The sequence below is a fragment of the Ursus maritimus genome, unplaced genomic scaffold (genome assembly GCF_017311325.1).
Source record: "Ursus maritimus isolate PB19 unplaced genomic scaffold, ASM1731132v1 scaffold_3, whole genome shotgun sequence".
NCBI lineage: Eukaryota > Metazoa > Chordata > Mammalia > Carnivora > Ursidae > Ursus > Ursus maritimus.
Genome location: NW_024425563.1, coordinates 94,152,271 through 94,175,361, shown reverse-complemented (window position 1 = coordinate 94,175,361; position 23,091 = coordinate 94,152,271). Strand labels below are relative to the sequence as shown.

The 23,091-nt window shown below is 57.3% G+C and overlaps 1 protein-coding gene across 1 annotated transcript in view; it reads left to right on the top strand.

Annotated features, from left to right (window-relative positions):
• Nucleotides 1-19,866, top strand: part of NUDCD3 (NudC domain containing 3) — a 61,305-nt gene extending 41,439 nt beyond the window's left edge. Inside the window, exons 4-6 of the mRNA XM_040644466.1 lie at nt 8,814-8,957; nt 16,138-16,326; nt 18,297-19,866. Of these exons, the coding sequence (XP_040500400.1) occupies nt 8,814-8,957; nt 16,138-16,326; nt 18,297-18,407 (444 nt within the window). The 3' untranslated portion in view covers nt 18,408-19,866. The remainder of the gene's footprint in view (nt 1-8,813; nt 8,958-16,137; nt 16,327-18,296) is intronic.
• Nucleotides 19,867-23,091: the final 3,225 nt, after the last annotated feature.

The following is a 23,091-nucleotide window of genomic DNA, read 5'->3' as shown; positions in this document are numbered from 1 at the left end:
CCCCCCCCCCCCCCCGCGCCCCCTGCTTCTCCGGCAGCCGAGCATCGCCTCTCCGAGCTGATTTTTGCAGAGGCGAACTTGCCCCTTGGGTGTCGCGGAGGACCGAAAAGAGAGCGTGTGCGTCATGCTTCACGCAGCCTTTTTGCGGTGTATCATTTTGCGGGCGACTCCACAGACGAACTCGCAGCTTTGGTCTCGTGTGTGAGGGAAACGTGGGTAGCTCTTTGCTCCATGCACGCTGCCGAGGGAGGACAGCAGCCAGGTTCCCCTTCCTGTCCTCAGTGCCGGCGCCGAGCAGGCAGAAGGGGCGGCGCGCTCATGACAGAGGTGTTGGCGCGTCCGCCGGGGCTGCTCAGGGGCCTGGCATTTCACTGAACCGTAGCACTTCCATGCTGGGACATCGACCTCCGGCGATTCGGAGTTTCAGCCGGTGGTTCCGCAGGTGCCGAGGCCGCAGACCGTGTGGTAGGGCGGTGGCGGAGCAGAGACAGGACCGGGCGGGCTGGTGAGCTGGCTGCCTCTCCGGTGGAGGGAGTCATGGTGTTGCTGCAGAGGCTCGGCTGGGTACGCTGAGCGACAGGCACGTTTCTGCCTCCGTGCTGTGCTGCTTCCTGCTGGAGTTGGGGGGGTTCTTTGCTAACGGAGGGAGTCCTGCTGGCTGGTGGGCTCACGGCCATGCCTCACCCCGTCTGTGTCTCCACCATGGGAACCTTCCAGAACAGCACCAAGGCTTCCGAGCGTGTCTTGTACAGCAGTGCTTTGCCCCCGAGCTCGATGCAACTGATAGGAGTTTGTCTGAAAGCTCCGTACCGTGGAGTTCCCTTCTTAGAAGGCGTTTAGAACGAATGTCGGAAGGAGCTTTAGAGAGTCAACTTCAGTAACAGAGAAGGCTCGTCGGCTCCATGTTCGCTTCGTACAGTGTTCGAACGCTCAGGATGTTTGTCTCTTCAGGAGTGTAAACACCGATGGCAGGAAGTGTGTCTCCTGCCTCTGTCCTCTTGTCCTCTCCCAGCCCCTGCCCCGCCCCCAGCGTCACGTATGAGCTGCTGGGACAGACTACGAGCCTGTGCTGTCACATACCACCACCTCCCTCCCCTCCCCCCCCCGCCGCCCGCCCTTAGCACAAGGACATGTTCCCGCACCCATTCCCACTGTTGGCCATGCCAGGACGGCTCTGGTCTCTGGCGCTGGCTGCCATGTCCCCTGTGCCTCCAGTGTGCCTGCTCAGGCTGCCAGAACCCTGAACATGCAGGTGCCCTGAGCCCACGGCCCCTCACACCCAAGGCTCCCGTCTGCCTTTGTCCCTTCCGGCAGCACGCTGGTTATTAAACAAGTCCCCTGGTAATTGGTACTGAGGTTGTTTCCAGTCTTCTGCTATTATAGACAATAAAACAGTGCCCTTTAATGAATTTTATTTTGGGGGCTCCTGCGTGGCTTAGTTAAATGTCTCACTCATGGTTTCGACTCAGGTCGTGATCTCAGAATTGTGGGATCAAGCCCTGGGTCGGGCTCTACACTCAGTGGGGAGTTTGCTTGAGATTCTTTCTCCCTCGCTGTACCCCCTCACTCACACATGCCTACTTTCTTGCACTCTTTCTCTAAAACAGATCTCTTTATTTATATTCATTATTTTTAAAAATATTTTATTTATTTGAGAGAGAGAGAGAGTGGACAGGTGGGGTGAGGGGCAGAGGGAGAAGCAGGCTCTGCTGAGCAGGAAGCCGGATGTGGGACTCGATCCTGGGACTCCAGGATCATGACCTGAGCCAAATGCAGCTGCTTCACCGACTGAGCCACCCAGGTGCCCCATAAATAAATCTTTAAAAAAAAAAATTGGTTTATTCAAGTCCTTTGACTTTTTAAAAATTGGTTTGTCTTTTCATTGTTGAATTGTAAGAGTTCTAAGTGTAAATACTGTACCCTTTTCAGATAATTTGCAAGTATTTTCTCCCTTTCCATGAGATGTCTTTTTACTTAATTTTTTTTAAGGATTTTATTTATTTACTTATTTATTTATTAGAGAGTGGGGGAGAGCATGCACGAGTAGGGGGCGGGGGCAGAGGCAGAGGGAGAAGCAGACTCCCTGCTGAGCAGGGAGCCTGAAGTGGGGTGATGCGGGGCTCGATCCCAGGACCCTGAGATCAGGACCTGATCTGAAGGCAGACACTTCACCGACTGAGCCACCCAGGCGCCCCTCTTTTTACTCAAGTCTTAAGAGATGGTGTTTTTTGAAGCACAAGAATCTTTAGTTTTGATAGGGTCTAGAATTTATTTATTCATTTATTTTTGGTTGCTTGTGCATATCTAAGAAACCATTACCTAATCCAGGGACATGGATATTTACATTTTTGTTTTCTTCTGTTTTAGGTCTTACATACAGATTTTTGATCCATTTTGAGTTAATTTTTGGAAGGTATGAAGGAGTTGTCTAACTTCATTCTTTTGCGTGTGTCTATCCATTTGTCATAGACCCATTTATTGAAAAGACTGTTCTTTCCCTCATTGAATTGCCTTGCCACCCTTGTTTAAAATCAGTTGACTGTAAATGTATGGGTTTATTACTGAATTTTAAATTCTGTTCCATTGATCTGTATGTCCATTCTTATGCCAGTACCACAGTGCTGTTTTGATTGTTGTATCTTTGTAGTAAGTTTTGAAATTTTTTGTTCTTTTTTTTCTTTCTATGTTAAATAGAAATTTTCTAGTGTAGTATTTTATTTTTTATTTTATTATTATTTAAGATTTTTTTTCAAGTGAGAGAGAGAGAGAGCATGCCAGGGATGGGCGGAGGGGGAGATAGAATCTCAAGCAGAATCCCTGCTGAGTGTGGAGCCCAAGTGGGGCTTGATCCCATGACCCTGAGATCATGATGTGAGCCGAAATCAAGAGTCGGGCGCTTAACCGATTGAGCCACCCAGGGATTACAATCTATTTCAGGTCAATACGACTTAATTTTAATGTGTACCCGGAATTGGCTTTTATATGATAACTTCTGTTCTCTGCTCCTTTCTGGTGCAGTTGTTATAAATTAAATAGGAGAGAAAGAGAGTCGACAAAAGGTACACTTACACAGTCTTTTATATTTATCTTTACAGGCACTCTCTATTTCTTCACGTGGATTCAAGTTACTATCTAGTATTCTTTCATTTCAACCTGAAGAACTCTCTCTGGTTTCTTGCAGGATTTGTGTAAGAAAAGATAGGCCTATTAGGGATGAATTCTCTCAGGGTTTTGTTGGTTTTTGTTTGCTTTTTTTGTTTGTTTTTTAAATCTGTGAATGTCTTAATTTTTCCTTCATCTTTTAAGGATAGTGTTGCCTGATAAAGACTTCTTTGTTGACACCCCTTCCCTTCACCCTTTGAATACTCCCTCCCACTGCTTTCTAGCTTGCGTGGTTGGTTTCTTTTTTTTTTTTTAAGATTTTATTTATTTATTTATTAGAGAGGGAGAGGGCGCGCGAGCACGTGTGCGTGAATGGGGAGCAGTGCGGGGGGTGGGGGGACATGGAGAGGGAGAAGCAGGCTCCCAGCCGAGCAGGGAGCCCAATGTAGGGCTCCATCCCGGGACCCTGGGATCATGACCTGAGCTGAAGGCAGACGCTTCACCGGCTGAACCCGCAGGTGTCCTAGCCTGCATGGTTTCTCCTGACAAATCAGCGGTTATTCCTCAAATCCGCTGTTATTCCCGTTGAGGAGCCCTCCTGTGTGAGAAGTTGCTTTTCATCCTACTTTCAAGATTCTTTGGCTTTGGCTTTTTTGACAGTTTGATTTTGTTGCATCTAGGTCTTGATCTCTTTGAATTTATCCTACGTGGCATTCGTTGAGCTTCGTGTGTGTTTTCTGTCATTTCTTTCATATATTCTCTCTACCCTCTTTCTCTTTCCTCTCCATCTGTGGCTCCGTTGTGCACGTTGTGGTGTGCTTAGTGGTGTCCCTCAGGTCTCTGAGGCTCTGTTCATTCTTTCTGTTTCTCACAGTAATCTCGTTTGTCCCGTCTTCAGATTTTCTGATTCTTCTAACTGCTGTGATTTGCTTTTGAGACCCTCTTGTAGATTTTCTGCTTCTGTTTTTTCCCCCCGGTTACTTTTAAATTTCGGAATTTGTATTTGGTTTTTTAAAAAAGTAATGTGTATTGCTTTATTGATATTCTTCATGAGATATTATTCTCATACTTTTAGTTATTTACACATGGTTTTCTTCAGCTTTTTGAGTATGTTTACAGTAGCTGATTTATAGAATTTCTGCTAAGTCCATGTCTAGACTTCCGCAGGGACACATGTTGTTGTTTGCTTTTGTTCCGTGTGTCCATGGGCTATCTTTTCTTGTTTTAGTGAGTCTTTTAATTTTTTGTTGAAAATTAGGCATTTCAAATAACAACGTGGCGACTCTGGAACTCAGATTCTCCCTTTTCCTCATGGTTTGATGCTGTTGGTACTTGATGTAGTTGCTCTTGTTTGTTAGATGCCTTTCCTGAGCTGATTTTCTGAAGTCTGTATTCTTTATTGTATGTGGCCAGTGAAGTCTCTGCTTGGTGAACTTAGCAATCAGCAAGTGATTGGACAGACTTTGTGAAATACCTAGAACCGGTGAATTTCTCTCCCAAGGGACTCCGTATGTGTGTTAGGGCCTGCCTTTAACACGTAGCCTAGCAGTTGAAAATTCTCCCTTACCCTCCACTTATTCATGCTGAGTATCAAAGTCGGCCAGTGGTGAGAGGTTAGGGCCTCACCGAAGGATTTTTTCTAAGCCTGCGCATAGCCTGCACATTCATGGGTCCAAGTTTTCAAAACCTCCATGGATATTATATTCCACAACTTTTGCTTTTGTTCGCCTCAGCTGTTTTCCACTATTTCAGTCAGCTATGAAGTTAAAATACTTGGTCTAATTGTTTTTAACAAACACTCCCTGGGGAAGAGGCTTTTTTCTGGGTCCATTTAAAAACAGCATAACAGGGGCGCCTGGGTGGCTCAGTCGTTAAGCGTCTGCCTTTGCCTCAGGGTGTGATCCCGGGGTCCTGGGATCGAGCCCCGCATCGGGCTCCTCCGCTGGGAGTCTGCTTCTTCCTCTCCCACTCCCCCTGCCTGTGTTCCCTCTCTCGCTGGCTGTCTCTCTGTCAAATAAATAAATAAATAAATCTTTAAAAATAAATAAATAAAAATAAAAACAGCATAACAAGTGGGGTCTTCTAGGGAACCATCCTACAGGTTAAGTAGTCAGAGTTCTTTGGGAATGAAGTTTTGAAGGCGCTCCAGCTCCCTTGTGCGTCCTCTGATGGCTGCCGGGCTGTACTGGGAATGTGGATTACCGAGGGGCTAGAGAGTGAGAGTGGGTCTAGGGTAAGCTAACATGTCATAAAGCTTGTTTTTCTTGAATAAATGCTCTCTGGGTTCCTGCAAACCTTTGGTTAGTTTCCAGAGTTCAGAGGAAAACACATATTGACAATTTTTGCCAATATTCATGTTGCTTTTTTGGAGGTGTTACTCTACTATTTTCACGTTCAGATCAGAAATTTCTTGTGTAGCTTTTTGTTTTCCTGGTGTTTCTTGCTTTCTTTTTAATTTGTAAAAAGTATCCTTTCGTCATCATGTCCAAATCACCCAGACTCACTAGCACAGTGTATTGTCTAGAAATCACTTTTCCTGAAGTCTTCTCATCTCTGATTCCAGCCTGGACCAATTATGTTGCAGTTCTGCTGTACATGTCCATCCTGGAGCGTTCTTTCACGGCTCTACGTTAAATTCAGTGTTTTGGATCCCTTTTGCATCTTCCTCTTCCGTCCCCCCTGCCTGTTTTATCAAGATATAATTGACATAGAACACTGTATTAGCTTCGGGGGTATAACATACAGCTTTGACGTCTGTATTGCACAGTGGTCGCCATGGTAAGATTAGTTTCCTTTGTCACCGTACGTAAAGTTTCGTGTCTGCGTGTGTGATAGAGTGTTGGAGTTCTCCTCTCTTAGCAGCTTCCGCTTGCCCGCTACTGTGTTTTGAGCTGCGGTCACCGTGCTGTGCGGGAGGTCCAGGCCCCACTGACCTTCCTACTGGACGTTTGTGCCTTTGGCTTCCTTCTCCCAGATCTTCCTCTGGTTTGGTTTTTTCCCTCATTTTGCTGGGCTGTAGCCTCAAGGAACTTTCTCAAGGTATGTTGTAAACACAGGATTCTTGAATGTCTTAAAATGTAGTTATTGTAAACTTTCCTTTCCCTTATCTCATGGTTTGGGTGTGTATGGAAATCTAACTTTAAAAAAATTCTCCCCTTAGAAGATTGAAGGCATTGCCTCCCTGTCGTCTTATGTCTGGTGTTACTGTTTCTAGAGATCTCTTCCATTCAGGTTCTTTGTGAGTAAACTTTTCTCTCTGGTCTTTGGAATTTTGGGGGCCTTATTTTGAATTCTTAGTGTTACAAGTCCATGGTTTGTGTGTGTTATGTTTTACTCCTTCTGAGCAGCTCTTTGGTGGGGTTTTGTCCGAAGGGATGGTTTCCAGCACGCCGCCCTCACCTCCTGGGTCGGTCTTTGTCTCTACTTCGATGTTTTTTTACTGTTTTTCAGTCTTTCTGTTGCAGATTCTGTTTAGGTTCTGTGTGTTTCATTCTAAGTTATGTATGTGTGTGATTGTTTTATTTTTATATTTCATTTGGTTCCATAGTCACGCCTCTCACACCTCTCTGAGGATATATACTGGAAATATTTTAGAATTGCCTTTTTTCCCATTCGCTCTGTACTCTTTGTTTTTGTTTTTTCATGCTGCTGGTTTAAGGATGCCATTATTAATTCCGTTAGTTGTTTTTTTTTTTTTTAATTAAAAAACGTATTTTCCCTATTCCTTGAGTAGGGGACGGTGTTGCTGGTTCTCTGTACTGAGTGTCTGAGGCCTGTCCCTCTTCCGCTGCTGAGAGCTGAGGGTCGACCGGCCAGCCTTACGTACAGCACACGGGGCCGGCCGCCCACACACTCCCCCAGACTGCTGGTCAGTGTCTCTGGAGCACTGCCCCCCATCGGTCTGTCCCACAGCAGGTCCCGTCCCTTCTGACGGGGCTTCCACAGCTGTCCCAGGGCTGACTCTGAGCGGCTCTGCTCCCGCCCTCCCTACCTGCTGACTGCCAGCCGGAAGCCCCATGCAGCTGAGGCTCCCAGAGGCAGACCAGCAGACCACTCACTCGGCCCTGCTCTGTACGGTCTGTCCCAGCACTCCTCTCCTTTGTCTCCTGATTCCTCCTCCTCCTCCCTCCCTTACACTGTCTGGGGTTTTTCTCTTTATTTGTTCCTGTCGTTTCTCTGGGTCACAGAGGCTGGGACACGATCACCCTTCCCAGGGTGACATCTTGAACTGGAAACATCTCCTATCTGGGTCCCCTTCGGTGCTTTGGCTCATCCCCTGTTGTGCTGGCCTCGCAGTGTGAGAAGCTTGCCCAAATTTGGAAATTATCATGTTATATAAAGTTGGCTGGGAGGATTTTATTAAAGTGAGCTTGCTCCTGGGGCGCCTCTGCTGCACATCCAAGTTCATGGTCAGGGACACCGTCTGGAAGCATGCCAAGGCCGCTGCTGAGTTGGCCACTGGATGCCGAGTAGACCCGGGTTGTGCCCGTGTCTTTGTGGAGCTGGCCGAGTGAACAGGACACCCCCAGAGGTTGGGTGCAGGGGCGGCTGTGCGCACAGGACGCTGCAGCCCCTGCGTGTGGGCACAGTGTGGGCCGTGGGTCACTCTGCTCTGTAGCAGCGCTTTTGTCCCCATCCCCCTGCTCCTGGCGCAGTTCCGGAATTCTTCCCCTCTTGCCTGAGAGCCGCCTGATGGTGGGAAATCTGGAACAGCACCCCTTCCTCTGCCCATCTTTAGCTTGAAGGGATTTACAATACAATTAGGTTATAGGAGCTGAGCTCGAATATTCTCCGACTTTGAGAGTTTCTGTTCAATGCTTTATGAGTGTTTAATGAGCACTTACCAAGCCACGTGGGAGGGTCGTCTCCAAACAAAAGCAGATGGAGCCCCACCTTTCGGCCTGAGTTCTCCCCTCCTGTGTCTGTTCATTTAATGCACGCATTATGCAGATGTGGTCATAAAAAGATTTTGCAGTATAGACACACATTTTAGAGTTGAAGAATTGAAATGGAATAGAGACAGGACTTCTGTGTGCTTTCCTCTTCCAGTTACTGATCTGATGAACCTCCAGGGGTTCAGAAGCTTTGGACGCTGCAGGCCAGGGTCCCAGCAGGTCCCACTGTGGTTGTGGAGACAGGTGCAGGAGAGTGGGGAGAGGGGAGAGACTGTCCAGGACAAGAGTCCCCAGGGAGAGGATGGTGAGCTGAGAGGCTGGGTTTCTCAGGAACAGAGGAGCCGGCCTTACTGTTCCCGGTGAAGGCACAACGGCTCATGGATGGAGGCAGAGCGTGGGGGGTGTGGGGGCTCGGCCCTTTTGGGCATCCTCTGGAACTGTGCTGCTGACGAGGCCCAACAGCAGGATGGGGCTGGGAGGTACACCCCCACCTGCGCCGGCCATGCTTGCCTTCTGCCATGGGCATTGGTCTCCCCTAGTGGAAAAGGGATTTCCGTGGAAAATGAGCAGTTTTCCCTGCGTCATCATTACGCACATTGAAACAGAACTTCCAGTACGTTTACTTGAAGGAGACGGCGGTGCGCGGGCTGCCTCCAGTGTCACTGGGTCGGTAGGATTCTCTTCGTCCAGAATGTCTGCAGACCCCCAGGCTGGCCTTGCATCTTGCTCTCCTGTGGTCTGCGGCCAGGTCCTGCTTGGGAGCGTGCTGGGCGCCCCCTTCCCAGCAGAGAGTGACTCCCTTCTGCTCTGTTCCAGGTCTCGGTGGCCCTGAGCAGCAGCTCCATCCGGGTGGCTGTGCTGGAGGAGGATGGCGAGCATGTCCTCATGGAAGGGAAGTTCACCCACAAGGTCAACACTGAGAGCTCTCTCTGGAGCCTGGAGCCTGGCAAGTGCGTCCTGGTGAGTGTGGGAGTCGGAGCTCCGGGAGGGGGTGGGGGTGACACCCGCCGTGAGGCTTATCCTCTAGCCGCGGGGGCGTGGATTCCTGCTGTCTTGGGCACAGCTCAGGGGGCACCTTTGCTGGCCTTGGCTCCTTGGGGTCCCACCAGTTGGTTCTCTGAAGCGGAGCGAATACCAACATGAAACTCATGGTCCTCTGTCTTTATGCCCACATGGTGACCGCATGTGGTGACCACAGAGGAGCTCCTGCGGGGTCATCCGCAGAGCGCGGCTGTGCTTGCAGGGATGTTCCTCTCAGTCCCAGAGGCTTCCACTCGCCAGCGTCCTGGCTACATCTGAGGCAGAACCAAATGAGTGGAAAATTGAAAGGCAGGTTGAGTTTCACGGATGTCCTGCTGGAGGATGCAGAGTTAACAGATTCAAACAGACCGGCTTATTTGACAGAGGGGATCTCAGCTGGTTGGGCTCCATGGGGCTGCAGAAGCCGAGCAAAGTGCTGCAGTGCTACCGTTCCTGGCGTCTTCAGTGGCTCCATCCCCCTCCTCTGGGCCTCGTGCCTGGGCAGGGGGCAGTGCCCAGGGAGGCCTCCTCTGGCAGAGGGTGCCCGACCAGGGTCTGGTGAGAGGGTGCAGGTCAGCAGGAACAGACCAGGTCTCTGGACAAAACCTCAGGATTTTACGCAGACCCATTCTTCACATGTGCCCGGAAGGAAGGAAGGAAGGAAAAATGTTTCTTTCAGTTTCATGTTCGCGGGATGGGGACCATTGGGCCAGCCGGTCTGTGCTGACCGGAGGGCTGTGGCGCAAGACGGGTCTGTCGTGCGGGGGTGCTGGGGAGCACTCATGGGGCCCCCTGTGTGATGAAGACACCAGGTCGCGGGGCACAGGCCAAGTCCACCCCGCTCTTGTTCTAAACCTTGCTTTGCATCTCCCTGCCCTTCCGAGGTTCCTGGTTCTCTCCGTGGGAGTGTGACAGTTGTCATCCTGGGGCTCAGCGCCTCTTCCCATCATGCCCTGCCTCCCTGTCTCCCAGTACACCTGAACCATTCCCCATGCTCCGGCCCATTGGCCGGTCGTATCACAGGCTCCTCCAATTTGCAAAATGCCTTCATGGTCATGGCCTTATTTGTGCTGCACAGGGTTGTGGGAGGTAGAGTCAGGGTCTCCTCTCCACCCCCAGCCTCCCAGCAGCTGGCAGCTCATCCTGTGCCGGTGGGGCTATGAGATCTGAGATCCGGGGTGCTGCTGCCTGTGGACAGTGGGGGTGGTAGTGGCTCCCAAGCAGCGCCCCAGAGGGAGTCCCAAGGGCACGTCGTCGCTTTGCTCCCATGAGGAGCACATCTGGAAAGCCATCAGCACGCAGTGTGCCTTGATGCCACCTCCAGGATGTGTGAACCCGCGTCCCTGCCTGGACGGGCCGGCCGAGAGCTCACTGGTGCTCTGAGGGCTCCCAGCCGCTGCCTGGCGTCCGTCAGGGTTATCACCCATACTTTCCATTACTGTCGTGGAAACGTGGCTCTGGTGATCTGGTAGCTCGTCTTGGAGGGGCTTTGGTTGGTAGAGGTGACTTTGACTTCCTCGTGGCCATGTTGCCTTTTTGTGTGTTTGTGTGCGAGACCTGAACACAGCTGTGGCTCGTGGCAGACCGTTAGGTCCTTGTCATCCCGGCTGCCATGTCTGAGCTCGCTTGGGCCGATTTAACTCTCCAGAAGCTAATTTTACAGACGGGGATGCGGAGGCTGCATGGGGATGTGACTCGCTCGAGGTGGAGCCTGACCCCTGCCCCAGAGCCCGCCTGTTCCCTCCCTCTCTGCTTTCCAGCTGCGGGGTGCTCTGGAGGGGGTGGGGAGGAGTGTGTGCGCAGCCAGGGGGGGCCTTCCTCCCATCTGCCCGCGCTGTGTCCTGCTGCCTTTGACTTTTCTAGTTTGCTTTCGCCAGGCACCTGCCGCTCGGGGAGTTCAGCCACGCAGAGCCGCTCGCAGGCGGAGGTGCGGTTGGTGCTGCCCGTGAACATGGCTTCTGGGAGTTTTCCCCGCTGAGCCCCTGCCAGCAGGGTCTTTGTGGGAGCCCTCGGGTGCATGGCTGCTGGACGGGTTCCTGCCTGCAGTTCTCGGGGAGTCTTGCCCGTCAGCAGCTGGTGCTGCGTGTGGAAGGGCCTCTCCACTTGCACATCCTCCCCCGAGTGTGCCCGTCGGCACAGCCCTGGCACAGCTGGCCTGCCCTCTCCTTGCCTCCCCTCCCGAACACGGGCCGTATTCTGGGCTTCGTGGTTCATTTGCTGGGTACGTTTGGGGTCGTATATTGGAGATGATATCGTAGCTGAGCAAGCGTGTTGCTCTGACACACGAAGACCCTTGTTGCATTTGCCACGGGGAGCAAGCACCAGTCCCTCGTGCCTTGGAGGCGGGCGGTGGAGCTGCCGCACCGGCCGCACCTGCCGTGTGCCTCAGCTCCACTCAGCACTGCCTGGCTTCGGTAGTCCCATCGGCCACACGGCAACTCCATTCCAGACCCTTAGGATGAGGCTGAGAGCCTTGGTTGGTCCGTCCCCAGACGTCTGTAGGTTGCTGACGGTTCAGGGCCAGGTCCTGTGCTGGGCAACTGAGGAAATCGGTCAAAGGCCCCTGTCCCAAGGGCTGCAGGGGTTTGGAAAGGGTTCCAGTGTCCTCGCCAGAGCCTGGCACCTGCGAATAGGACCTTACGAGAGAACAAGAGGGAGGTTGGAGACAGAGGAGGACACACAGACAGGAGGAGTGACGGGAAGACAGGCAGACGCTGGGGAGACGCAGCCACGGCCTGTCCCCAGAGACCTCTGGAGGGAGCCCAGCCCTGCTACACCTCGACGTTGACTTCCGGCCTCCAGACGGAGAGAGTCAAGGCCCCTGGCTGCCCCTGGGTACCAACACGGGTCCCGAGTGTCAAGACTGCTGTGAGGGCCTCCTGGACCACCAGGGGTGACCCCAGAGCTGCCTGGTGCCTCACCAGAGTCCTTGGTCCTTGCCTCTGACCTCCCAGCGGGCGTCGCCACCAGCTTCCCAGCCACCCTGGTCGCCTGAGTGGATGCGCATGAGACACGCCTTGCAGGCTTTCAGAGCAGGCAGGGGTGGCAGCTAAAACCGGATGACAGCTCTTGCCTCCCTCCCTCCCACACTTGAGAATGTTAAACGAGGCTTCTTGCCTCTCAGTTGGGCTCCTTCCTCGGCTAAGAGACGTGAAGTCAGCGCCTCCCCCGTGCCGTGCTGTCCCAGAAGTGCAGCCGCGCCCTGTCCTTGTTTCCCCACCCCCCCCCAAGTGGTGCAGACGCCCCCTGTGCCGGGGTGGGGGCTCGGAGCTGCGGGTGGCGGAGGCTGCACCCCAGGCGGGGCCGGTCAGCGGGGGACAGGCTGTTCCCGGGCTGGTCCCTGCCTGGCCGTCGCACTCGCCGAGCATGTGTCTGCCGCGCACCAAGAGTGTGCGTGTGGGCTGTGCCCCCGCATCCTCAGATGACTTACTTAGATCATTTCCTCAAGTTCGGTTCTCGGCGGAGCTGCAGGCTCCCGGTCGTCCTTGGCCGTCTGCCAGGGGACGCTCTCCTGCACCGTGTGTCTGTGGGGTCACCAGGTCCCCGTGTGGCCGCCAGCCTGGGCTTGCCGCTCCTGACTTACCTTGGCTGGCCCGCCCGCACTCCTTCCTCTGTTCCTCTCGGTGTCCTGGTGAGGATGCGCGTTTCTCACGAAGTGCTCTCCTGCTGTCTCCTCGCTGGCGACCACAGAGTCACAGAGAGCGCATCTTCTGCCCCAGGTATGGGCTCAGTAACCTCAGCGTTTTGGCGAGCGCCAGAATCCTGGAAACCAGTCCACGGAATGGATTGCAGGCCCTCGGCGCTCCTGTCTCCCAGGACCCTGGGCAGTTCTCGGGACGGTCAGCACTGTGGCGCCGTCCCCAGGCAGTTCCTGAGTCCCGGCAGGGAGGAGCTCCAGCTCCGGGGGGTGGCAGGAAGGTGCTGGGCACGACTAGCAAACTGCTTCCAGGGGACGCAGGGTCATTCCTCCAGACGACGCTCCACACGGCCGGTGCTTCCAGCGCCTGTCCCCCCCAACACCGCACCCCGGCCCTGTTCTTTCTGGCTCATGCAGTGCTCTAATCTGTGAGCTTAAAAAGCTCGTTGACAGCACGAAACACCAGGAGATTGCCCATCGTGGAGCGGCGCCTGGCAGGCTCAAAGGTTGGTGGTTGGGTGCGGACCCACGTCCTCCTTACGGAGGTGCCTGTGGGGAGCAGGTTCCCGTCGTCTGCCCTCATGGCAGGGCGCCTCCCTGGAAGCACCGTCCATGGCTCTCACGGGTGTCTCCCTGGCCCCCGCTGTCTGGAGGGCTGCTGCCGGGAGCTGCCGTCCTCGCCAGGCACGCACGTGGCTGCCTTGCTTGGACGCGGTTCTGCCACGAAGGGAGGAGGGGGAGGCCGAGGCTGCTGAGTCATCGCACAGGTTGTGGGGGTGTGGAGCTCATTCACACGGGGTTTGAAGTTTCTGTGAGGACATTTCGGGAAACTGATTCGAGGCCTGGGACCAGGTCGACATGAGGATCTTGGAGGGAGGCCGGGTAAGGAGGGGCGCGGATTAGTGAGGATACTCTCAACACCTGCGTTATTAGGGATGGGAGTGAGTGGGAGCCGCCGAGATGCCGGGCACCCGGGAGTGGGTGCTGACGGGGGGGTAAACGGCTCCACCGTGGAGGAGGAGGGCCCTGCCGCCATCGTGGGGAAGATGGGCTCAGGGAGGAAGGCCCAGTGGATGTGACACGCTGGGCGGGGTGTGGCATCACCTGTGCGGTAGGCCGTTGGGGGCGCCTTGCTGGCGTTAATCAGGAGGAAGCACGAGACAAACCTCAAATGCAGAACGGTCTTTAAATGCAAGGCTGTGGAATCTTCCAGATGAGCAGGGACAGCAGTGCTAAGGTGCATTTGGAACCCCAGCCTGGATCCTGTGCAGGAGGGAAAGTTCTCCTAAAGAAAAGAACGTCCCTGTCCCCGGGGAGGAGGCAGTATCAGGTGGTTCAGGGAAAGATGGTGTAACTTACCACGTGTTATGCGTGTCCTTAACGCACATGCAGTGACGGAGCAGGGGTAGCATGTTGCTGGGGGAGCCTAAGACAAAGACACATAGGTATGTTTGAAGTTATTTCAAATGAAATGTTCAGAAAAACAAGATGGTAAGTGAGCACATAGGAGGACGGCCGACGTCTTCGGTCACGGAACTAGAGGCACAGCAGCGTGCCACTTCCCTCCTGCGACCGTGGCTGCTGGGCAGTGTGGCTGCACGTGTGTCGGGACTCCGGACGTACCCTCAGATGGCCGAATTTTATTAAGTGCAAAACTACGTCTCTGCAAACCTGGTTTTTAAGGAAGTAACAAAGTGTGAAAGTGAAAAATCAGAACCAGATGTGAAACCATCCCACTCCCTGAGACCCGGGTCCCTGAGCGCCGTTCGGGGGACATCTCCCCCACCCCTCTTGTTTGGGCCACTGCAGCGTGGACGTACCATGGGGACAACATGCAGCGTGCAAGAAGCGGGGGCACAGAAGGATACCTAGTATGCTTAGTGGGGGATGGTGAAGCAGAACGACACAGTGGGGAGGGGCTACTCGTGGGCACGGGGCTCCTTTTGGGGTGAGGACAGTGTTCAGAACCAGGTGGTGGTTGCCCAACACCGAGTGCGCCGAACGCACTGAATTGTTCACTTTAGAACGATCGACTGTGTGTTACGTGAGTTTAACTTCAAAACGCAGTGTTTTTAAAGGTGATGTTTGGCTGATTTTGATCTTTGTTGGGTTGGCAAAGGGCCCGTGCAGGCAGCAAGGCCCAGTAGCTCCTTGTTTGCAGGGTCAGCCCGTCCTGCCCAGAGACCTGTGTGTGGTTGGCATTTCACACGGGAGGGCCCCTGGCGGTGTGGGGCTGTCCCTGTCCGTGCCCTTGTGGGGAGAGGGGGCTGATGGCCCCAGAGTGGCTCTGCCTTTAGCCCTGCACAATTGTGTAAGGCACTGACTCCTGTGTGTGTGCTGAGCTCCCGTCAGGGGTGATGACGGGGGCTTACAGGTGCAAAGAGCCGGAAGGGTTCCTGTCCCCCAGAGGCAGAGCGGCCTGTAAGTGCCTCGGAGCACTCTCCAGGAGTAACGGGCCCGGGAATGCCCTCCCCCTTGGAAGGCTTTCGTTGCAGTAGAACATAGATTTACACCTAGGCGAAGGTGGGCCGCGTTCTCAACGTTGGGGTCTCGGAGGGCCGGGTCAGGTCCCTGCACACAAACTGGGGAGCAAAATCCGTGAGAAGCCGCTGAGCGGAGTGCCTGGAAACCGAATCCAACCCAAACATCAACCATGGTGTTGGGAGGGAGAAATCCATCCTCTCCGAGCCCGCGGTCTCAGCCCTCCTGTCTTCACGCCCCGCACCTACGGGGATAGTTGGCCGGGGGGAGGCTTATTTTTGTCCTGCAGATGTTGATGCCATGCTGTCACCCGGTCACCTCTCACCGTGCAGCCTGCCCTGTATCCATGCCAACACCCCGAGTCCTTCTCTGGGACCAGGATGGAGCCCGGCTGTGGTGGCCAGGGCCAGACCCCCGGTGGGGGCGGGCTCAGGCATGTGGTGTCCTCACAGATGTCACTTGTGGGAGCCATTTCCGGGTTGGTGGTGTCACGGTTGCCCTCTGGCCAGGAACCCTCTCCTCGGGTGGCTGGTCTGACTGAGAGTTGCTCCAGCTGCAGGCCTGTCCTGTCCGCCCTGCCTCCTGGCCTTCAGGGCGGGACTGGGGGTTTCGTGCCTTTGGACACTTAAGTGGACAGTGTGAGGGACAGTGGGCCGCCCACCTGTCCTTTCTTGGCCCCTGAGGAGCTCTGCCACTGGCCACAAGGAGTTGGGCCACGGGGGCCCCGCCCGTGTGCTGTCCTGACCCCCGGGGGCCATGCTGGAGGCAAAGGGAGGTCCTCAGGTGTGTAGTGGGTGAGGTGGCCGGGTCGGGCAGAAGCATGGGGACAGAGGCTCCCTATCCCCGGCGGTGCAGGGAGGATGGGGTGGGGGCCGGGCTGGGGTCCCGGCCGCTGAGCAGGTGTGGGGTGCTCATGCACGCGGGTCCTCGGCCCCTGAGAGAACCGGGGGGGGGAAACGAGAGCTGCCCCCACACGGAGCGCTATCTGCCTGCATGTCCCAGGTGAGCCTGAACAAGGTGGGCGAGTACTGGTGGAGCGCCGTCCTGGAGGGCGAGGAGCACATCGACATCGACAAGATCAACAAGGAGCGCTCCATGGCCACGGTGGACGAGGAGGAGCACGCCGTGCTGGACAGGCTCACCTTTGACTACCACCAGAAGCTGCAGGGCAAGCCGCAGAGCCACGAGCTGGTGAGAGGGTGTGCTGGGCGGGGGCAGTGGGGGACGCTATGCGGTCCTCCTGGGTGACCCTGGCCTTGTCCCCTGTCACCATCTGGGACGTCGCCCGTGATCCCAGCCCTCTGGGGGGGAGGGTGTATGGGGGGTTTGTGCCCAGACAGCCCTCTCCTTCCGAGTCACTTCGGAACGTCAGAGGCCGGAGAAGTCGGGTGGCCAGCGTGGAGGGGGCAGGAGGGGTCCACGTGGGCAGAGGGTGTCCGCACCGCGCAGCACGTGCTGGGGCCAGGAATGTGGATTCGCCAGGTGTGTTCATTCTTCCTTGTGCTCAGTGTTCCCAAGAGTGGCTGTTGAGGGGAGAGAGGGTCACTTTCTCACGTTCATTTTGGTTCCCCAGTGTGATGGACACCGGCCAGGTCGAGCCTCGCAGGGGAGGGGCTTTGTTGTTTGTTCCATTTGTGTCGACACAGGAGCCCCCCGGTGCCATTCGGGATTCCGGGGTGTCCTCACTGGTCACCCCAGTGTCCCTCCCGCTGCCCTTTCCTCACACGCCCCATGCAGACAGCCTTGCTCCTGCGAGGGTCGCTCAGGGAGCGCTGACCGTACAGCTGTTGGGCAGGGCTGGCTGGGTCATGGGCTCCACCAGCGCCCCTGAGAGGAGCGTCGGGTGCTGGCGCCAGCTCGTGGTCGAGGTGGCCTGGTGGCTCGGGCAGCAGGGCCGGAACCTGAATCCCGACTTGGTTCCTGCGTCTGTCCTCCTGCCCCAAGTCTCCGAAGTGTCCCTCGGTTGGGCTCCCTGACCACCTGGGCCTATAGGGCTGGAGGGGCCGAGGTGGCCTGTGTCTTCGGCTGTCGCAGCTGAGTTTGCGGACGGAGGCCTCACCTTTGTGGGTATTGGGTAGCTGCCTCGGTCCATTACGGGACAGCTGCCCGTGGGCACCAGAAGAAAGGGTGTGAGCTTGGGCCCCACGGAAGGGCTCGAGCGCCGCTGCCTGGAAGTGGCCAGGCATCCAGGCCCACATGGGGAGCAGAAGACCCGCACCGACAGGCCCAGGGACAGACAGCTGATGGGGACGTATCCAGAGAAGAGCTTTAAAGATGCTGCAGTCTAATGGACAGGCCTCTGTGCCTTGAGTCGGAAAGGGACTCTGGAAGGACTTGCCATGTGCTGGGGGGCAGCGTGCGGCCCTGGGGGACATGAGTGCTGGGCCAAGCGGTGCTTTCTGGGCACTTTGAATAGACACGCAGGAGCCGGGGGGGCTGGGTGCCCCTCGCCCGGGTGCACCAGCACTGCTGTCCAGGACTCCTTCGGGCTCGGCAGGGATTTGGGGAGGCGTGCATGCAAATGTGGACTGTCCTCGCACACGGCTGTGAGGGAAGCACCGTGTGGGGAGTGGGTTCGGACCACAGGAGCGTGAAGGCAGGAGGACTGTGCCGGGAGCTGGTGCTGGGGGAGCCCGATCTGGGGAAGCTCAGAGGTGTTAGGGTCACAGGGCTGTGGCCGCTTGAACTGGAGGGAAGCAGGTCCCTGGGAGAAGTAGGAAATGTGGGGCCAGGGGGTCAGCAGGACTGGCTGGTGGCTCCCTAGGGGCAGGGCCCGTGTGGGGAGGAGGAGTTGGACGGCCCTGGACACCCCGGTGCACACCCCTTGCTTGCGGTCAGGGCTCACATGGGACTCCTGTCCAGAGAGTGGCTGGCGGGGAGGGCTCTTGGAAAAGGGGCGGCAGGAGTTGGGAGAGGAAGGGTGGATGGGGGGCCTGTGTTGGCTGGCGTTGGTTTTCAGGCCCTCAGCGCGGCCTTGCGCACCAGGTCGGCCGTGATGCGTTACCCCTGGTGCGTCTTGCCGCGCTCGCAGCTGCACGCTGGGCTTCACGGTGGGGGAGAGGGGCCCCGGGGGAGAGGGGCAGCAGGTCCTCGTGTGGAGGAGGAGAGCGAGTCCTGCTCTGGGCCGTGCGTTAACCTCTGTGTCTGTTTTCTGTTTGTAGAAAGTCCATGAGATGCTGAAGAAGGGGTGGGATGCTGAAGGCTCCCCCTTCCGAGGCCAGCGATTCGACCCGGCCATGTTCAACATCTCCCCGGGGGCTGTGCAGTTTTAATGCGCCGAGGAAAGGAAGTGCCCGCCGGCCGGGAGGCGGGGTGGCGGCCGTGCCTCCGGCTCCCTCCTGCCAGGGACTCGCTGGCGGGTTTGCCCTTGCCATCCTTTCTCTCAAGGGCGAACCCGCGGCGCCCGGCCCTGCATCTCCAGACTGTTGGGAGCTGCGCGGGGTGAGCGGGACGCCGGCCACCCGCTCCCCTCTTGCTGCCGTGCGCACGCTCTGCTTGCTTTCCTCGTGCTGGGGGCGGGGAGTGGGTGCTGGGCCAGCTGCTGACGTGCGGGGGGGTGGGGGGATCCCTAGCCTTGACCTCTCCCTGCGCACATGTGCGTGTGGTCTCGCTTGGCGTTTGTATGCGTCCACTGCCTGCTCATCCCCGTCAAGGAGCAGCAGAAAGTGGGGTCCGGGTCACCGCTTCTGGATGCGGGGACACAGTCCCAAGTGGCCACAGGCGCAGCAGGAACTGTCCTCGAAGTTTTCTCGTGGGACCCGGTTCTTGTCAAAGAGCCGACCAGGTGCCCTCAAGAGACCAGAGCGTGGCAGCCCCTCCCCCTGTCTCTGCTCTGCCCGCCAGGGACTGAGCCGCACCCAGGACTTGCGCTGCCTGTCGGGCTGTCTGCTGGCAGGTCTCCTGGGACCTCCCCTCGTGGCTCTGCCCTTGGGGCTGAGAAGGATTCCTTTCTGGGTGATGGTCGCTCCGGAATCTGCCCCCTTCACCTGAGTAGGTGGGAGCTGGCTCGTCAGTCGTGTGGGGGCAGATTGTGGCTCGCGGAGGCCAGAATTGGGGGGGCTTCCTGAATATTTCCTACCCAGTCCCTGGGAAGCATCAGGAGGCTCTGGTGCCGTCAAGGGAGATGCAGACACCAGGTGGCTGGTATGGGGGTATCGCCAAGGGGGCGCAGAGCTCTGTCCCCTGTAGCTGGCACTGAGGCTGGTCATGGAGCTGCTGAGACCCGTCTTTGGGGCCCCCAGGATGTGCACGCCTGTCCTACGTCGCCAGCGTCTCGTGTGAGAACTGTTCTTAATGGTCTTGGGCCCGTGGGCCACGCCGTGAGGGTCTTCTGGTGTGACAAGGTGGGGCGTGCTCCTGCACCCCAGCTACTTGAGAGACTGGGGAGCTGTGGACTCTGGTCCATTGTCGTCCTCTGCCCGACATTATTTTCAGTGTTGCGTTTCTGCTCGCCCCGCCTGCTGTGACAGTGGCTCACCAGCGTCTGGGAGTGGCGGGCCGGGCCGAGGCGCTGGTCCACATGGCTGATGGCGGGCTGTCCTCACGGGCGTCCTCTGCCCCTCGCTGCCGGCCTGGGCCCTGGAGCCGGTGCAGCCTGCGTGTTTTCTCTCTCTAGACGCGGCCGCCGCAGATTGGCCACTGAGCTCTGTCAGCCAAGGTCCGCGGAGAGCAGGGTGCCCGCCTGCGAAGTCCCTCTCCAGTGTCGGTTTGCAATAAATCTGTATTTAAGCACTTTGGCATCTGTGTGTGTCATTTGCTGCGGAGACGTGTGTGTGTGTGTGTGCGTGCGCGCACGCACGCGTGCACGCGAATGTTTCCAGAACTCAGGCCACGAGGTCCCTGGCTCACGTACAAAGCAAACCCCAGAGTGGGAGATTCTCATGTGTTTTGAACTACGCCTGTCTCTAACCTGTGGTTTTCAGAAGATCAGAGCTTTTGATCAAGAGGAAAAGATTGTGGCTGCAGAGCTGACGTGGGTTTCCAGCAGGTCCTGAAAACCCAAGGTGAGCACAGGATCCCGAAGCTTCTGCCAGAGGACCCCCTTGCACCCTGTGCAGCGGCGCTGGCCCCGCCGTGCTGGGCTCCTGCCTCTGCCTTCACCCTCCCAGGCACAGTGGGTCTGCCGCACCCCCGTCCCCGGGGACCGTGCTCAGTAGGGAGGGCCTGGTGGTGCTTTTTGAATGAATGGAGGGTGCATGGTGGCATTCGCACACAGATGTCCAGGACCAGAGATAACCTGCCGGGGACCAGAGGCCCCATCTCTAACAGTTTGCCCTGAAGCGTGTGGGAGGGAGAACAGTCTCCGTGTTGTGTATGGAAATGCCTCTGGGAGACGGCAGCTACCATGCAGACGTGTGTGCCCAGGCCTGCCCGTCTGGGGACAGGCCCAAGGCCACCCAACCTGGCTCTGCTCCATAGCAGGCTGGCGCTCAGGTGGACGTGATTGGGACGGCAGGGCTTCCCGCTGGTGCCTGTCTCTGCTTAGGGTAGGGGTGGGGGGTAATATTCTGTCATTTCAGGCTCTGCCCCCCACTGAGCTGTCTGCTCGAGCCTGGTGGTGGTCTCACTTGCTGTGATTCTTCACGACTGGCCTGCTTTCAGAGGTCCTCTTGAGTGCGGGGCCCTAGAGCTGCCCTGCCCTGCCTTCTAACACTGAGCACCGAGCTGGGTGCCGCCTCGTCTCGTCCCCGCTGCAGACGGTGACAGCCCTTGCCTGTCACCTGCTCTGAGGGGTTGGGCTCCTGCTGCCTGCCTGGACGGTGTTGGGGGACACGACCGGATTCGTGGACACTGTAGCTGATGCTGGGAGAGTCTGGGTCCTCTACGACGTGGGACAGGGTCACGCCCCGGCTGTGGACAGCAAGCCCAGCAGCCTGGCATGGCTGTCCTGGGTTGGTGGTGTCCCGCTGGGCTGGCCCGAGGCCGTCTTCCTTGGAGAAGGAAACCAGGCCAGGCCTCCTGCTTCCTCTATCCTGCTGCTTCCCACGCATTTTTGCCAGAGTCCAATGGACCCTTGGGGACATTTTGATCCAAACACTGTATGAGGGCCACAGAGGAAGTGATGCCCCTGCGGCTTGAGCTGGACCCTTCTCCTGCCCCATGCCCTGCGGTGCCCACTGGCTCCTGCCTCCAGCCCCAGTGGGGCTCCCCTGCTTCTGCCATCCATGTGGCACAGGCCTGGCACTGGCAGACGCTCTGCAGGCGGGGGGGTGGGCTTCCGGTGTCATTTGCCAACTGAACCCCAACAGCCCATACGTCCCTTCCCAAGGAGGGGTCCTGGTATGGGTATAGCGATGGAGTGGCTGGAGGTTTGGGGGAGGTTCCTCCCGCAGGGCACGCGAGCCCACCCCTTGCAGGGCAGGGTGGTTGGGAAGCTGCCTAGGTGGTAACCTTGCAGGGCCTGGGGTCAGGACCATCCCGTGGCCCGAGGAGTGTCCCCTGGTGGGCCGCAGCAGGGCAGTAAGGAGCCCTCCAATGTGTGCCTGGCCTGCAGAGGATTTGGGTTCACGGGCACCAGGAAGGGGCCGTGGAACAGGAGCCCGGGCGTGAGGGGGGGAAGGTGCCGCGGCCCTACTGACCATCTGTCTGCTGTCAGGGCTGAGCAGGCCACAGAGGGGCCCCGGAACAGGAGACCCTAGGCTGCAGCTTGAGATGCTGGTGGAGCTGCCCAGGGAAGAGGAGGCCGGGACGTGGAGGAGCGAACTGTCCTGAGGCCCCCTGTGAAAGCAGCCACAGGGCCAGGGGAGAGGTCCCACATCCTGCCACACAGCTCCGTGGGCTCCTCGCTCACCCAGACGGCGCTCCAGACCCCTCTCCGCTTAAACCCCCCAGGCGCTTGGATGCCTGTGTCCAGACCACCCTCCCGCTAAGGCATCAGATGTAGGGTTTGGAGGCATGCCGCTGGAGACCACCTCTGGTGGGGAAAGTGGTGGGACTCAGCCCTGCCTCCTGGGGCCCCTGACTCCACCCTCTGGGGCAGCTGCCGTGAAGACTCCCTTGGGACGTGGGCACCGTCGGGGACACCTGGCTAGCTCCGGACTGCCCCAAGGGCCATGTGGGTGCATCCCTGCTTCTGTCGCTAGATGGGTGTGTCAGCCCCCTCGGTTAAGGGGAGGCAGGCGGTGGTTTTGGAGCTCCGGACACATCGGAGCTCGCGAAGGGCATCCTGGGTACCTCCTCGGCCGCAGCGGGGATTGTCGATGCCCCTGATGCCAGTCACGAGACTGCGCACCCCGTGTTTACAGTTGAGGTAAGTGGCTCAGTCACCAGAACCCGGGTGACCTGGGCTGGTGATGGGACTGGGGATGGATTCAGCAGGCCATGTGGAGCCCCCAGTGCCCTGTGCACCCCAGGGCTGGGACAAGGGGATGGAGAGGTCCATCCAGCTCAGGTGTTGAAGGTGAGGGTCCAGCCTTGGCTTTGACCCCACGTTCCTGAAGACTGTGCCAGGGAGCGGCTCCTGACGTGCTGGAGAGGAGCGGCCCTTGCTGGCGGGAAGGTGCAGGCCAGCGCGCAGGCGTGCGGGATGGCAGGTCCCGCAGAAGCACCTGTTGACCCCTCTGGGGGCTCTGTGACCCCACAGACCTCCCCTGGAGAGCTGGGCACACCTGAGGGGCTTCCCAACCTCACCCCAAGCCAGAGGGCACCATGGAGGTGTGGAGAGGGCTTTCTGCTCCTCCGTGTCCTTGGCGGCAAGATGGTCCCACCCAGGGGGCTCAGGAGCCGGGCCCTGCAGACCCCTGGCCCCCACCCTCCTCAGCCGTGACCTCCTGACCCAGAGTGTCTGAGAGCTGTCACCACCACCACCTCGTTCACAGGCCGTTCTCCTCCCCGCTTCCTCAGGGCTGCTTTCCTCCCCCACTTCAAGGCAGGAGTTGACCTGGCGGCCTTGGCTGCAGGAGGCCCACACCGTTTAAGATACTGTGACACGGGCGCTGCATCGAGCCCATGCCCGTG